The 14,119-nt window shown below is 43.2% G+C and overlaps 1 protein-coding gene across 1 annotated transcript in view; it reads right to left on the bottom strand.

Moving 5' to 3' along the window:
• erfl3 (Ets2 repressor factor like 3) overlaps positions 1–10,943 on the bottom strand; it is a 44,981-nt gene extending 34,038 nt beyond the window's left edge. Inside the window, 1 exon segment of the mRNA XM_029450985.1 lies at positions 10,310–10,943. Coding sequence (XP_029306845.1) covers positions 10,310–10,331 — 22 coding nt within the window. The 5' untranslated portion in view covers positions 10,332–10,943.
• Between the last annotated feature and the right edge of the window lie 3,176 nt (positions 10,944–14,119).

Below are 14,119 nucleotides of genomic sequence, written 5' to 3'. Positions count from 1 at the left end.
TGTGTGTGTGTGTGTGTGTGTTCCTTCAGCAATATGAGTGCGACTCTGACTAATCTGAAAAATAAATGTAATCTTGCAGTGGACCAAATATTGGCAATTGCAGATTAAATGCATGATGGTGCCAACAATTTTGTGACTTATTGCCCAACCCTAAACAGAGAAACAAGTTTCCACATTCATGTCGCTGATGAATGAGTCACACACACACACACACACACACACACACACACACTTACATGCAGATCCCACATTCCCACACACACCTCTGCTCTCTGCCTCCTCTCACCACTAACCTAAGGGGGAGAGTGTACCGTTGCACAGAACCTGGCTAATACTTGGGCCAGACGAACACAATAACCCTACTAACACAACACCCACACATAAACAGTGAGGATAGTAGCTGGGGGCCAGCTGGAGAGAAGTGTGAGAGTGTGTGTGTGATGTTGGATGCACGTGTGTGAGAGAGAGAGACTACAAAGACCCAAGTATATTATTGAGTGTATGGCTAAAGTAATTCACTAATATTATGGTTACACTTATCATTTATTTCATGCACACTTTCTGTAGCCTGCAGTCAAGAACGTAATAATAATTTGATCGACATCTTTTGGCTGCACTTAGGTTTTGTTTCCAAGGTGATTATTTACCAGAATTACCACAGATGCATAAGCTGGCAGTAAGAACCACACACGCGTAACAGAAAATACACTGATGATATCTGTTTGACAACATCTCCAATTGATTCTTTGCTCAGGATTTATGCTGCCAAAGTGTTTTTAGATGCCATTGAGTACTTTTATTGATGTTTTCTGCCCTGTAAATCACAACATCCTCCTCCAAATTAGCTTTTAAAATCAGTGATACACAGAACAACTTGCTTGAATTCCCTGTCCTTCTCTTTTGCCCATTTCCTCCATCATATTTCTGGTTGTTCCCGTTTAGCTCGTCGTCTTCCCCCCTTTCCCTTCATGCTTTGTAAAGCCCTCTACCGCTGCCCTTGATCCATTCTTCCTTACTTTCCTTTTCCCTCTCACCCTGTGACTGGTCAGGGGATCTAGCTCACATCAAAAGCTTTAATCCCCTAAAACAACAATCACTGTGTGTGTGTGTGTGTGTGTGTGTGTGTGTGTGTGTGTGTGTGTGTGTGTGTGTGTGTATACAGTGGGCCTATATGTGTGTGCGCCCACCCGCATGCATCTGCCTGGTTGTTACGTAATTTCCCTGTGCCACATCTGATGCTAAAAATGGACATGGATAAAACTATTGTGGCCGAGGGCAGGGCTGCTGTAAAGATGCAGTGTCACACACACACACACACACACACACACACCAGGGGCCTCTCAAGCTGCTTAACGCTGATGTCATAAACCAGATGCAAATTGTAAACTTTTTTTCGGAATCGTTCGTCCCACGTTTGTGCTCAATAGAAGATCATTAAAAGCTTCTAAGCAACATTTTTGGGCTATTTTCTTTAGCACAACAACTAATCAAAGGATTACACATGGGAATATAAAGTTTATATAAGCACAGTCTGCACAGTAAAATGTATAAATATTTGGGGGAGCAGTTTTTGCAAGTGATAGTGTTGTTAAGGAGGAATGATAAAAAGAAAGATCAACCACAGTGAACTGTTTCCCAAAAACCTCCATCTTTTACTAAGTGAAATACTTTCCCAGCATCAATCATTTACTCAAATAACCCACATCCCAACTAGTTAAACAAGTGTTTAGAAAATGTCGAGTGCAATGACGAGACTTAGGTCAAAACACTCAAGGTTATGCAACTGGGATGACAAGACACTTTTTTAATTATTTATAAATCAAATAGGGCATGTGATATGTTTGGGTCAGGGGACTAAAAGAGTGGAGAGAGTGGTATAGCACAGACTGGCTGGCACACTCAGAGAGTCACAGAAGAAAATATGTGATGAGGAGTGTGTTTCCAGCTGTGTGTGTGTTTGTTTGTTTGCATAGGTGATATATGTTGTGCAGCCATGATGGCCGGCTTTGTCATTAATCTTTAATCACTCTGCTTTCCTATAAATACCTTTCCAATTATCAAATGCATTATTTAGTTTTTCTCAGACCAACACACACACACACACACACACACACACACACACACACACACAAGCAGAGTAACACACAGACACACACCTGGAAAGCAAAGAAAAAAAGCCAGTGCCCAGAAGGAAGCAAGTCTTAAGAACATTTAAGAGGACGGTGGCCAGTGGGCAAAAATAGAGTCAGATGTTTGTCCTGCTGGGAGTACAATCCACCACACTTTATTCTGCCCATGACCACACATCTTGGAAGGAGACCAAAGCTCAGTGTGTGTGTGTGTGTATATAAACACATGTTCAAACTGCAATTTGCACTTGATACAAGCTTGTGGTGAAGTCTGACTTTCAGCTCATATTTTGAGTTTTCAGATCGACTCGGAGGAAGTTAACACCAGATCACCACCTCTTGCTGAGATGTATCGAAAATGACTGACAGCTTTCTATACTCTTTAAACCGTGTAAGCAGACCACCACGCTTGTATCTGGTCATTGAGTCATGCTGGCTGGTAAACCAGAGTGTCCAGTGAAAGAAAGAGAGACAGGGTAGGGTGACATAAAGCGGGGGGGAGGAGTGAGGAGGAGGCTAATGGAAGAGGAGCTGCCACTGGGGTATTAGTCCATGGATTGGTGACACAGAAATGATAGTGAGAGGGAAGAGAGGATGGGAGGATGGGAGGGTCAATCGATGCTTAAAAAGGTTTCACTCCCCTACAGGGACATGTGCATCTGTGTGTGCACAAACACACAACAGCCTGTTCCAAATAAAAACATTATCACACACACTCACACTCACACACTTTATAGGATGACTCCATCTGGCTCAAAAGTCAGAAGTCTAACGAAAGAGCAGCATTCAGCAGCAGGCCTGTGATTCCAACAAGAGGTAGATTACCAATCACTTGGTCTAATTTAGGCTGAGACGGTGAGTTTGTGTTTCTGAATCAAGTGTATAAAAGACCATGCTTACAGTATTGGGTTGTCCAGAAGGAAGAAATTAGGTCAAGCAGCCAAAGCTGATAAAAGGCAGAGGATGTCCTCTTCTCTCTTTCCCTCACACACAGTTTGCTCCTGCCTACCCTGCCGGACAGACTGCCACTTGGCTTGCAATTATTTGGCGTCTGTATGTACACACCTGCAAACAGTCTATTGCACTATACAGTATGTCGGTGCACAGAGAGCTGGCTACTTGCCATTAAAGGTTGTGTTAACTCAAGTTTAATCATGAATGCGTAAATCACAATCAAATCTCTTTATTTACAATAGTTTGGGACAGTTTGCTTTCACTTAGACACAAACCTACAGCTTTGCCTTTCACATGCACACAACTTTCTACCTCACATACAGAGGCTGTGATGAGTTGGCTCAAAGTGCAAAATGAGCTCTGACGTACAACAGGGAACAGGTCTGAACATGGAGGGAGAGAGAAACAAGGTAAAGACCGAGAGACAGAGTGAGAGCCTGAGCACAGTGAAAGACAGGCAGACAGGCATAGGAAGAGGAAAGACTGGTTGAAAAGAAAACTCCAAACGTGATCTTGCATTCCTTACATGGGGTGGAGGGAAGGAGAGAGAGGTGAAGAAAAAAAAAAGAGGGAGGAATGGGGGAAGGGAGACAGGGGAGAAAAGGAGGAGGGTGAAAAGTGAGAAAGTTTAACTTGGCGCCAGACATAATTTCAATACCCGACAGGCAACCACACAGACGCTCACACAAATAATCGACACTATGCAAGTGGCACAGAAGTCCTTTTGGTGGCTTCCCATCGTCCAAAATTAGATTAGATATGTGCCCTCCACCCCCGCTCCCTGGGTCCAGCACAGAGGCAGATTCCCAGATAAAAATAGCCAGAGGAACTATTCAAACACTGCTGCCTTTCTGCAGGGAGTGTCTGCTGACTGCCCTGGACTTAAGGGGTTAGAGAGGGGTTAGGAGCTCCACTCACCACCTCCCTGAACCGGAGGGCATGGGACAGCGGGGCAGCCCAAGATCTATCACACTTATACACTTACAGACACACGCGGCAAACAAGTTTAAAATTGCTGTATGCAAGTTGTAATTTCTGTTTTTTATATGACATATTTGAAAGTTCAAAAATACCCTCCCTTTTAAGACCGCTGCTTGAAGCTTCCAAATTGCCAATAGTGTACATGATTAATAATGGATAATTATACGCAATTAACCATACAGACTAACACTGGCATACACTGACTGTCCCAGAAGATTTACAGAAAGGCCTTATTGAAGTTAGTCAAAAGCTTCAGTCAGCTACATTTAATTCCCAGTAGATCTTGTAAGATCCCGTCCCTTTGTTCTGATTCTGCCTGGAATATACATTAGCAGTCCCACTGTGTACTGATCCCTCCTGTAAAGATGCCCTCAGCATGACCAGTATTATTGGGGTTAATCTGAGAAGATTAGGAGTATACATTACAACAACACGTGGGCAGAGCCCTTCCATTGGCAAAAACGGCCACGGTGTTGGGTACAATGGCATCAGCAGAGGATTATGAAAAACGGCTCTGTGTGTGTGCGTAACAGGCCAGGCCGTGGTGCAATGGGGAAGGGGTGAAGAGTGTTAGCTTCATGACTGACTGACTAAGTGTTGTCATGACCAACCAGCAGAGAGGTGACACTCCAGGCTCTAACCTAAGGGACAGGTCATTGTGAGGATCCAAAATAAAAACCTCTCATCTGGAGGGATCAGAGGAATAGAGTTACCTGATCTTCACGTGTGTGTGTGTGTGCGCGTGCATGTCATCAGACTCAGATCAGTTTCAGTGGCGCCGCCGTCACCAAGAAGCTGTTATACATACACCCACGTGCAACGACATACACACTTTGTTCACAAGCAATACCTTTACACACCCTGAAAACCCTGTCTCCTTCATATACACACACACTTGATATTCTTTTACAATAACATGCCATTCTGCGCCTCACTCTGAGTCACCTCTACAACAATGTAGGTCTGTAAACTCCCCGTATTACATTACAATACACATGCATGCGCAAACACAAACAGCTGCCGAACAGCGCAGGTCAATCCATGCACACCAACACACCCTACTGCATTCTCAACATGAATTTTGATACCCATTTGAAAAGAGACCCTCTGTGTGTGTGCAATGGTGGAGAAACGTGTGCATAGTGAGGCTGCTAGCTTTCATTTAAAATGCTACTTCTCATCTTTTTTTTATATCAGTTTTATGCATTGTCCTCAGGAGGTATTACAAATATGTTTGTATATGAACGCATGCATGCCTTTGCAAGTCACTGAGTGTATTCAGGAAAAGCTTGCAGTGATAGTAACTGTTGTGTTTTCCCCTCATGTGTAATGCAACACAGCCGGCAACTATTAACCTTCTAAGCAGGAATGTGGGAGGTCCAAGAATTCCAATAAAAAGCAGCAGTGTGCGTGTTCTCTGTATGTGTACTCACACATGTTAGTCAAAGTGTTACAGTTATCTGTCAACAGTCCATCCCATCCAGACATGCAGACCCACCCCATTACCATCCCTGACCAATACAGTCAATATGAGGTCATGTTGGGGCTACAACCAATGGCATCACAGTAAAACTAGTTCACAACTTAACTCACATCACAGACGCATGGCCTCAGGACACATTTAGTTCTGCTGCTGTGTTAACAGCGTAAAAAGTGCATTTCAAATGGAGGTCTTTAGTGTTGAACCCTGCAGCTGATCAAACAGGTCTGAGAGGCTGATAATCTATTGGACTTAATAGCCAGAACTTAATGTGTGGGTTCGTTGGGTGGGGCTGCTAGCAGTGCTGGACAGTAGTCAGAAGCACAAGGGCCGCCAAGGGTAATGCTGCCTTGTTGGCTGTGGTCTCTCTGGTCCCCCTGGTCAAGGGCGGCACAGGACTAATGGTGGGGAGGTCCATTAGTGTCGACTGGCTAAGCACATTGTTCCCTTTGGTCACATTCCTGGCTAAATACAGACATTTCCACAACTGAAGGCCCCCTCTACCAGAAGTCATTTGTCAACTTAGCGTCACAGACGACCATATCAAACTTTTATGAAGAACTGTTGTGACAAGGAAAAGTGGGCCATACTGCCTGTGTACTGGAAATGCTTTCACTGTCTGTTAGACAAATCTAACTCTATAATATTGAGCAAAGAATTCAATATTTTACTTCAACTTAAAACACACAACTGTTATCACAGTTTACAGGTTAAGCTACAAAGTGCTGCATAAGATTTTTAGTCGACAATTCTATCAGCAAATGTATATCTATTAATAGCTGACATGTTCACACCAGCCATCAAAGTTGATTATTGGCACCAAACTCAAATTGCCAGCTTTTTCAGATAGAAGATAATCACTTTTGTTCAACATCATCTGCTTCAGGCTTAAAGCATGTTGTCTGAGCCTGATCACAGCAGGGCACTGTCCAATAAACCAGGCTGTAAAACTGTATTGGGATAATGGGAGGTAGTGGTTTTGCTGTGGTCAGCACTGCGAGGGAGTTTTCACAGATAAGGCTAATCGCTGCGCTTATCATCACAGTGGTTGTGTTGAGATTGAAAAGCATATGCTCCCAATCGCACACATAAACCCACACAGGGAAGGGAAAAGGTGAAATGTTCTCTCTCAATTCCTTGCTCACAAGCTACCCTTTTGTCTCCTGTCTGCCACATCATAAAGCAGGACTGTGTGTGTGGCTGTGTGTGTGTGTGTGTGTGTGTGTGTGTGTGTCTAGAATAAATGGTGAAATGGCTCCACAGCACGTCAATCTCTCTGGGGAAGCAGCACAAAACAATAATCATTAAACTACATAGCTGAATGACTAATGAAAAATAGACTAGGATGTCCACATTTACCTTGCTCTTTCTTTCACCGTCTCTCTCACACACACACACACACACACACACACACACACACACATATATGCGTTTCACACGCATACAGAAGTGCAGTCTCTTCACTTGTCAAAAGCACCACCAAACTATGAGCTACTCCGCACCATTATGAGTACAATGAGAGGTCCCTGGCCCCACAAGTCCACACACAATCAGCCCCAAGGCCTGCCCCACTCCCACCATTGTCCCATACTCCACACATCCACACACACACACACACACACACACGCACACACAATGGCCACTCCAGAGCCAGGGGTCCCACTATGCAATTCCATCACACAAAGACACACACCAGTCCTTATCCCGTCAGAGAGTGAAAAGAATGACAGAGGTGGCAGAAGAAAAATTGCAACCCTTGGGGAGGGACTGATGGAAGAAAACGAGTAAAACACAAAGTACAAAGTACAAAGTGTGTGTGACAGGAGGGTAGATAACCTATTAGGGAGGGAGACACACAATTGGCAAGTTATTATTGAGTGTCCTAACTTTATCACTAGAGCTTAAATCAATCAACAAAAATGTGGATTTATGACTTTGTAAAGCTGAAGCCATAAGTCGACTAATCGATAAGTTGATCAACGGAAAAGTAATCACAACTACTTTGATAATTGATTAATCGTTTGTGGGTTTTTCTTCTCCATTTAATATCATATCAAACTGAATAGCTTTGAGTTTTGGGCTGATAAAACAAGACTTTTAAAGATATCCCCTTGGACTTTGAGAAACTGGGATGGAAATTTTGCACTATTTTCTGACGATTAATCTAGAAAATAATAAACGGATTAATCATTAATAAAAATAATTGTCAGTTGCAGCCCTTGTGCAAGTAAAGACGAGATACTGAATACCACCAACTGTATGCGGTCGAACACAACCCGTAACGGTTACAGGTTGTGTTCGACAACATACAGTTGGAGTTAGAGCCTAACCAATCCCCCAAACTACATCAAACACAAACAAAGACCATGGTAAACAGCAGGCATGAGATATCAATTAAATCAGATACTTTCCAACACCACAAAACAAACACAGATTGGCCAGCAACAACAGATGCATCTCCCGCCTCGCCATTTCCTGCTTCATCATATCAATTCGCTATCTCAGCAGAAATCCTGTCATCTATTCAGACTAATGAAGTGACTGTGGAAAACAGGAGGAGTGCAAGGGGAAGTGTCCGGTGATGGAGAGAAAGGAGGTAAACTCTACACAGAGGCAGTTTACCGTACGGACATAATCCTACCTCGCCAAACATCCCGGGAAGGGATAATTACAATCTTTATCCTACACATATCCAGCCACTTTATATCCTTCTGCATTCAAGAAACGTGTGCCGTCTAAACGATGAGGTCTACACAAGCTAAGTGCTAAAACTGGTGTACGGATTGGAAACGCAGTAACCGCAGGAGATCAGACAGGTAAAGACAGCACCACGGATTAACCAGTTCCATAATTCAACTATTTTAAAAAAGGTGTCGTTATATAATCCGGTTTGTTGCTCCAATGCCTCTCAGAAGGAGCTGCTACGTTTACCAACTAGTGCTGAAGGGATTAATCAATTAGTTATCCAACAGAGAATAAATATAACTTGATGAAACTTAAACCTGCACAGGGGCAAGATGCTTTACTAAATGTTATATATTAGTAAAATAATCTATTAGCTGATTGGCAGTAAATTAGTAGCAACTATTTAAAATTCTTAATAACTGATTAAGCATTTAAGTCATTTTTTAAACAAAGAAAGCCAAATGTTTGCTGGTTCCATCTTCTTAAAAGTGAAGATTTGCTGTTTTTCACTGTCTTACATTGAAGAATAGTGAATATCTCTGGGTTTTAAACCGTCACCCTGGGGTCAGGGAAAGTGCCCTAATCATTAGAATTATAAAGTGAGAACGTTTGAGTTTCAAGACAAAACCAAAATGAATAAAAATCAATTAATCAAGAATCAAAATGTTAGACGGTGCCCAATCAACAAAGTGAAATGGTAAATACGACTGCGGCAGCACACACTAATCAGACTATAGTGGGCCCAGTTACTGTTCTTTACCTTTACTCAATAGATGATAAACACGGCCAACCTACCACACAAACACACACACACACACACACACACCAAACACATACATCAAACCCATAAACTAAAGGACAATCAATTTTTAGTACCTTCCCAGAAGGGCTTAAGATATCTGCTGCCACACAAACACTACGTTCCTTGTAATAAAGGGCTACTTGTGGTGGGACGTGGTGTGATGTCATGGCAGACTCCTCGGGGTTGCTGCAAGGAAAGGGTGTGTGCAGGAATGTGGAGGGTTGAGGGGCTGAGGCTGGGTGCAGCGGGAGTCAGGAGGGGACAGGGTGGGGGAAGGGTGGGGAACATCCCAAGTGGAAAAGGGTCCCACACAGTTTGTCAGTCACTTACACAGCCCTATGCCAAATGCTTGCCAGTAACTACTTAGGAAGTCATAACAACTTATTAAATATGTATATTTTTTTTTACACAGCGGGCCATAGACAATACATGATTGTTATATACTTTCAGATGTTATCCACTAGGTCTCTTGTGCTTAAAGTTTATCTAATTATGTCGACTGATAAAAAATGAAAATCATAGCTTTGTTACTAAAACAAAAAGGGACATGTCAGGCAGAAATAATAAACTGAATAGCTGGCACAAATTATAGTACTTTCACTTCCTCCTTCTGGAGACAAATCGCCATGGCTTCAAGAAAAAGCAGCAAGAGCAAACTTATGCAAGCATTTCAGGAATTAGACAATAAGACGCACACACAGACCTCAGCTGACTACTGGGAACCCCCCCCCCCCTGCTGCTCTCACTTCAATATGCTGACAGGCCAAGTACCTGACAAATGTATGCTCAGTTGCTGAGTTAAAATCAGCTTTCTGTGTGTATACCTGGCCAGATCAGATCACCTCAACGCCACCACCAGGAGGAGAAGAGTCTTAAAGTAGCTAACCAACACGTCCACATCTTTCTCTCAGTATAACACACACACACACACACACACACACACACACACACACACACAGTGCTTCTAGGATTATCAGTTTGTTCTCTGAACGTGGTGGATGGTGACATGAGGTTGTCAGGGTGACACAGAGGATGTAGCTGTAACACCTGTACAGTAGTTTAACCACTTCCTCTTGAACTGGAGTACAGTACTAAACCTGCAGCAGAGTTCAGTATCTTATCTAGCTAAACTACGGACTATTGCACTGATCCTGAGACTCAAAGCAACAGGTTTTGTGATTGTAAACGGATGTTGATAACTGTGTGGCTTGTTCGTCAATCAGCGATGCAGTTACTGTTACAAGTAAACAAGATGTTGGATATAAACAGCTAACTTACCATTATCTCCAGGTGTTTTCATGTGTTCTGCTTTAAGCTAGTTACAGCACGCGGCTAAAGTTTGCTAAACAGGATGAATTCCACAAAGTTGCTTGTGGAAAGAAAAGTCAGTGTCTCGGCCTCTTCCTCCCCCCTCTGGTTCCCAATCTGGAAAACTAGGTGAAGATACACGGCAAACTTTTGTAGCTGCTGCTTCAGCGGCTCTCTCTTCTCGAGCCGCCGCCGCCGCCGCTCTCTCGGTCGGTTTCCCCGGCTCTCTGCCAACCGATCCAACCGACGGACTTGCTTTCTACCGAGCCGAGCGGTCAACACCTCGTTTTTTCGTCCCGTTACTAGCAGCGTTGAAATCTGCTCCAGTCGCGGCGGAAAACGACCAACCGTCCCGTCTCGAGCCTTTCTCTCTCTTCAAACAAGTTGTTTCGCCAACTGTCCGGTAACTGTTTACTCCGTCTCAACCGCGTCTTCGTCGCTGTTTGACATCTCTCCGGTGCAAAGCTGGATTATTTGACAGAAATTAACGTTAGAGAGGAACCTCTCTTTCTTTACAGACTTTTTTTTAAGTCCTCCACTCTCTCACACCATTCAGTGCTACTCTCTCCTCCCCCCGTGCGTCTCTCCGTCTTTGGAGTGTCGTGTTTCGCTCGCTCTCTTCTGCGCGCGGGGCCCGCCCACACTGACGCTAACGTAGCGAGTCACGCCCACTCACCACGAGCCGGGGACTGGGCTGGCGTCACTGCAGCACGCGGCGTTGCCTTGGAGACCGCCAAAACGCGCTGCCGTGATGACATCACATCCGAGTCCTGAAAGATTGGAGAGCTGCGTGGCTTGGCTGTGCATGTCAATCAGGGGTTACGCTTCTGATTACGTCCTTTTATATAGGATCATAACACTTATTAAATTGGTAAATTAAACATGAAAGCGTCACTTTGTGATTAACACTGAAGGCAGGAACTTTGAACTCAGTTTTATTGCATGTCTTACCAGTTCAGTCACTGCTACTACTAAAAACAATAACAAAATAAATACAAATAAATTCCAATTCCAATCAAATATATGTTTTGTTTATTGTTAAACTGTTTTCACATGCATGTACTGATGGGAGAACGTTTATCAATTCATCTTTAATCTGTTCTCTATTTCTTAACCTTTTGCATCTAAAGGCCACATGCTGATGTATGGATGTATGGCAGAAACGTATGCCGGCGCATAGCAATTATAAATTAAGGGTAAGTTGTGACCGTTCGAAGGACGCAGATGATACACAGAATCATATGGCATACGTATGCCGGCGTATATGAAAATTAGCTCAAGTTTTGTCAGAGTCCAAATACGTCCAAGCGGTGTTGTAGCTGACGAATACATAAAAAAATATTATACGTATGTCTAACCTATTGATAGCGTATCACTTACTTATATAAAACGTATCAGAGCGTCTGGCTAGCGGAACTGGAAAAGTGCCATTTGGTTCACGTCATGCTGGAGAACGGCTAGAAGGTACTCTTGGCTCTCAGCATCCTACATGCTCTCTGATGATGGGTTGATGTTTTCATCAAGACGTGCGTGAGAAGTGAGGATGAGCTCCTCACAGGGACCCTATATACTATATTCAAACCCCAATAAGCTCCCAAAACACTAGCTGAACGCTAGCTGTACTGTAGAAACACGTTTAATAAGTTACTCCTACGTCAGGCATAAGTTTAACATAGGTTACGAATAGATTATCCACTCGTTATCAATAAATTGGCTTTAGGGTTCACCGTCAGCCGACGTAGCCTATAACAACGCACCTCAGCGTAACACTGCATGCTCTTAACGAATACTACTTATACCTTACCTTATATCAACGTACACCAACCAGCGTATTGCCGATATTTTGTTTACGCCATATTTTTGTATACGTTATGCATTCGTTGGGCATTCGTCTGATACATTTTGTATTAGTAAGTGACACGCTATCAATAGGTTAGACATGCGTATCTGTATATGTTCACTTTTCCGTTCCGATCCGATGGACGTATTTGGACTCTGACAAATTGTGAGCTATTTTTCATATACGTTTCCGCCATACAGATATGTGTGACAGGGTCTTTAGTTATATTATGTTATTAATTTTACCATAAACACTTTATTTTCCTTAGAATATTGGAATTGTCACTTTGTTGTACATACACTTCCTGTTAATATGTACCAGTTAATAATGAAGTTTTACATCAAGTGTAATGCAAAATTACAATATTGTGTAAAGCACAAATGTGTTGACGCCTTATACTCTGTACTTCGTTCCTTGTCAGTGAGTACCCAATAGGCTAATGTTTAAAAAAGCCTATTTGCTGGCAAGTGTTACCTATTAAATTCTGATGAAAAGTGAAAATACAGTAAAACTATAAGCCTTTACTCCAATTAAATGTGCTTCTTTACTTTCTCCACAGTCAGCACTGTTTTTGATTTTGTCCCCCAAAGCAGCAACCACTTCTCCCATTATTTAATTAAATATGCAGGATCGAACCAATGTAGAACTAAAGCTTCCTCACCATAAAACAAAACAAACCCGTGGTTGATTTGAATATGAACCTGCATCCTGTTCTGTTGCCAGTTTATCATGTAACTCCCTTTTCCTCTTTTTTGTTTCTTTTGAAATAAAAAAGGTGCAGCCAACTGTATCTGGCCTTTAAGTCACAATCAAACACGCGTGTGTATTAACCTAGTAAGTGTACATCCGGTCATGTCATATGTAACTCTTTGACTTGATCAGATGTTCTGACTGGCTTGTAGATTGTGAAGACCGGTGTCATGCCCAGGCTGGTTTCCTGTCACCCTGACCTTCTGCTTCCTTGTTTGCCTCTGATATGAAGCCGTCACGTGCTATGGATAAGTGCATATGAATGGGTGTGTGAGGCGTCACATATGAGAGGTGAAGTGCATCTCCGGTTTTGCCTTCTTGTATGTTGGCACCTGGTGCACAGTCTTTATGTGTGTTTTTGTGCATTTCTTTAACTGCGTTGTGACATTAGCGTTACACACCACTGCCCTGCCTTGTCAACAGGATAAGACAGCGGTAGTAAAACAAAGTAAACAAAGTCCCCTGACAGCGGCAACGTCCCCGCAGTGTGATTTACAAACAGGATTTCTCCTCCCTTCGCTGGCCATTCTCTGACAGGCTCAGGAAACCTACTCTGCTATGCCTGATAAGAAGCTGGACCTAAAGAGTAAAAATAAATGGGATGCTGAACCTTCACATTCAGGAAACAGCTATCCTGTCCTGTCTTCTTCTTCTTCAGAGCAGGAAAGAAACCACAGCACTGTGGCATTTTCCCACGCGGAGGCCGACAACTCGGGAGAACAGAGTGGCCCTATTCCCCTTGTTTCTCTGTGTGTTGCTGTGACATGCATCCACCACATATCTATAATCTTCCCATTTTCTGATGTCTGTGTTTCTGCTTGAGGTGAAGAGCTCTTCAGCGTCCCCCAGACTCATTACTCACACGGAGAGAAGAAATCAAAAGAGCGGACAAGAGGAAAAGCTCAAGAGGGAGGAGGAGAAAAAACAAAACACAGGACAATCAAATAAGAGCGATTTAGCGATTAAGTGCAGGGTGAACAAACGGTGTGTGTTTCTACGTGTGCCTGTCTGTGAGCACGCTCTATTGTAACTCAAGTACAGGAGATGACATTTACAGACAAATACAGCACAGTACATTCTGAACACTGATCAACACAACGCTACCCTCCCTCTGTCCTCCTCCTCCTCCTCCGCCTCCTCCCTCACTCTGGCTGTTTATCCACCTCTCCTTTCTCTCCCCCATTCTCTCT

Source organism: Cottoperca gobio, chromosome 16 (assembly GCF_900634415.1).
Source record: "Cottoperca gobio chromosome 16, fCotGob3.1, whole genome shotgun sequence".
NCBI lineage: Eukaryota > Metazoa > Chordata > Actinopteri > Perciformes > Bovichtidae > Cottoperca > Cottoperca gobio.
Note: the sequence above shows the minus strand (reverse complement) of the source record. Positions and strands in the feature narration are given on the sequence as shown.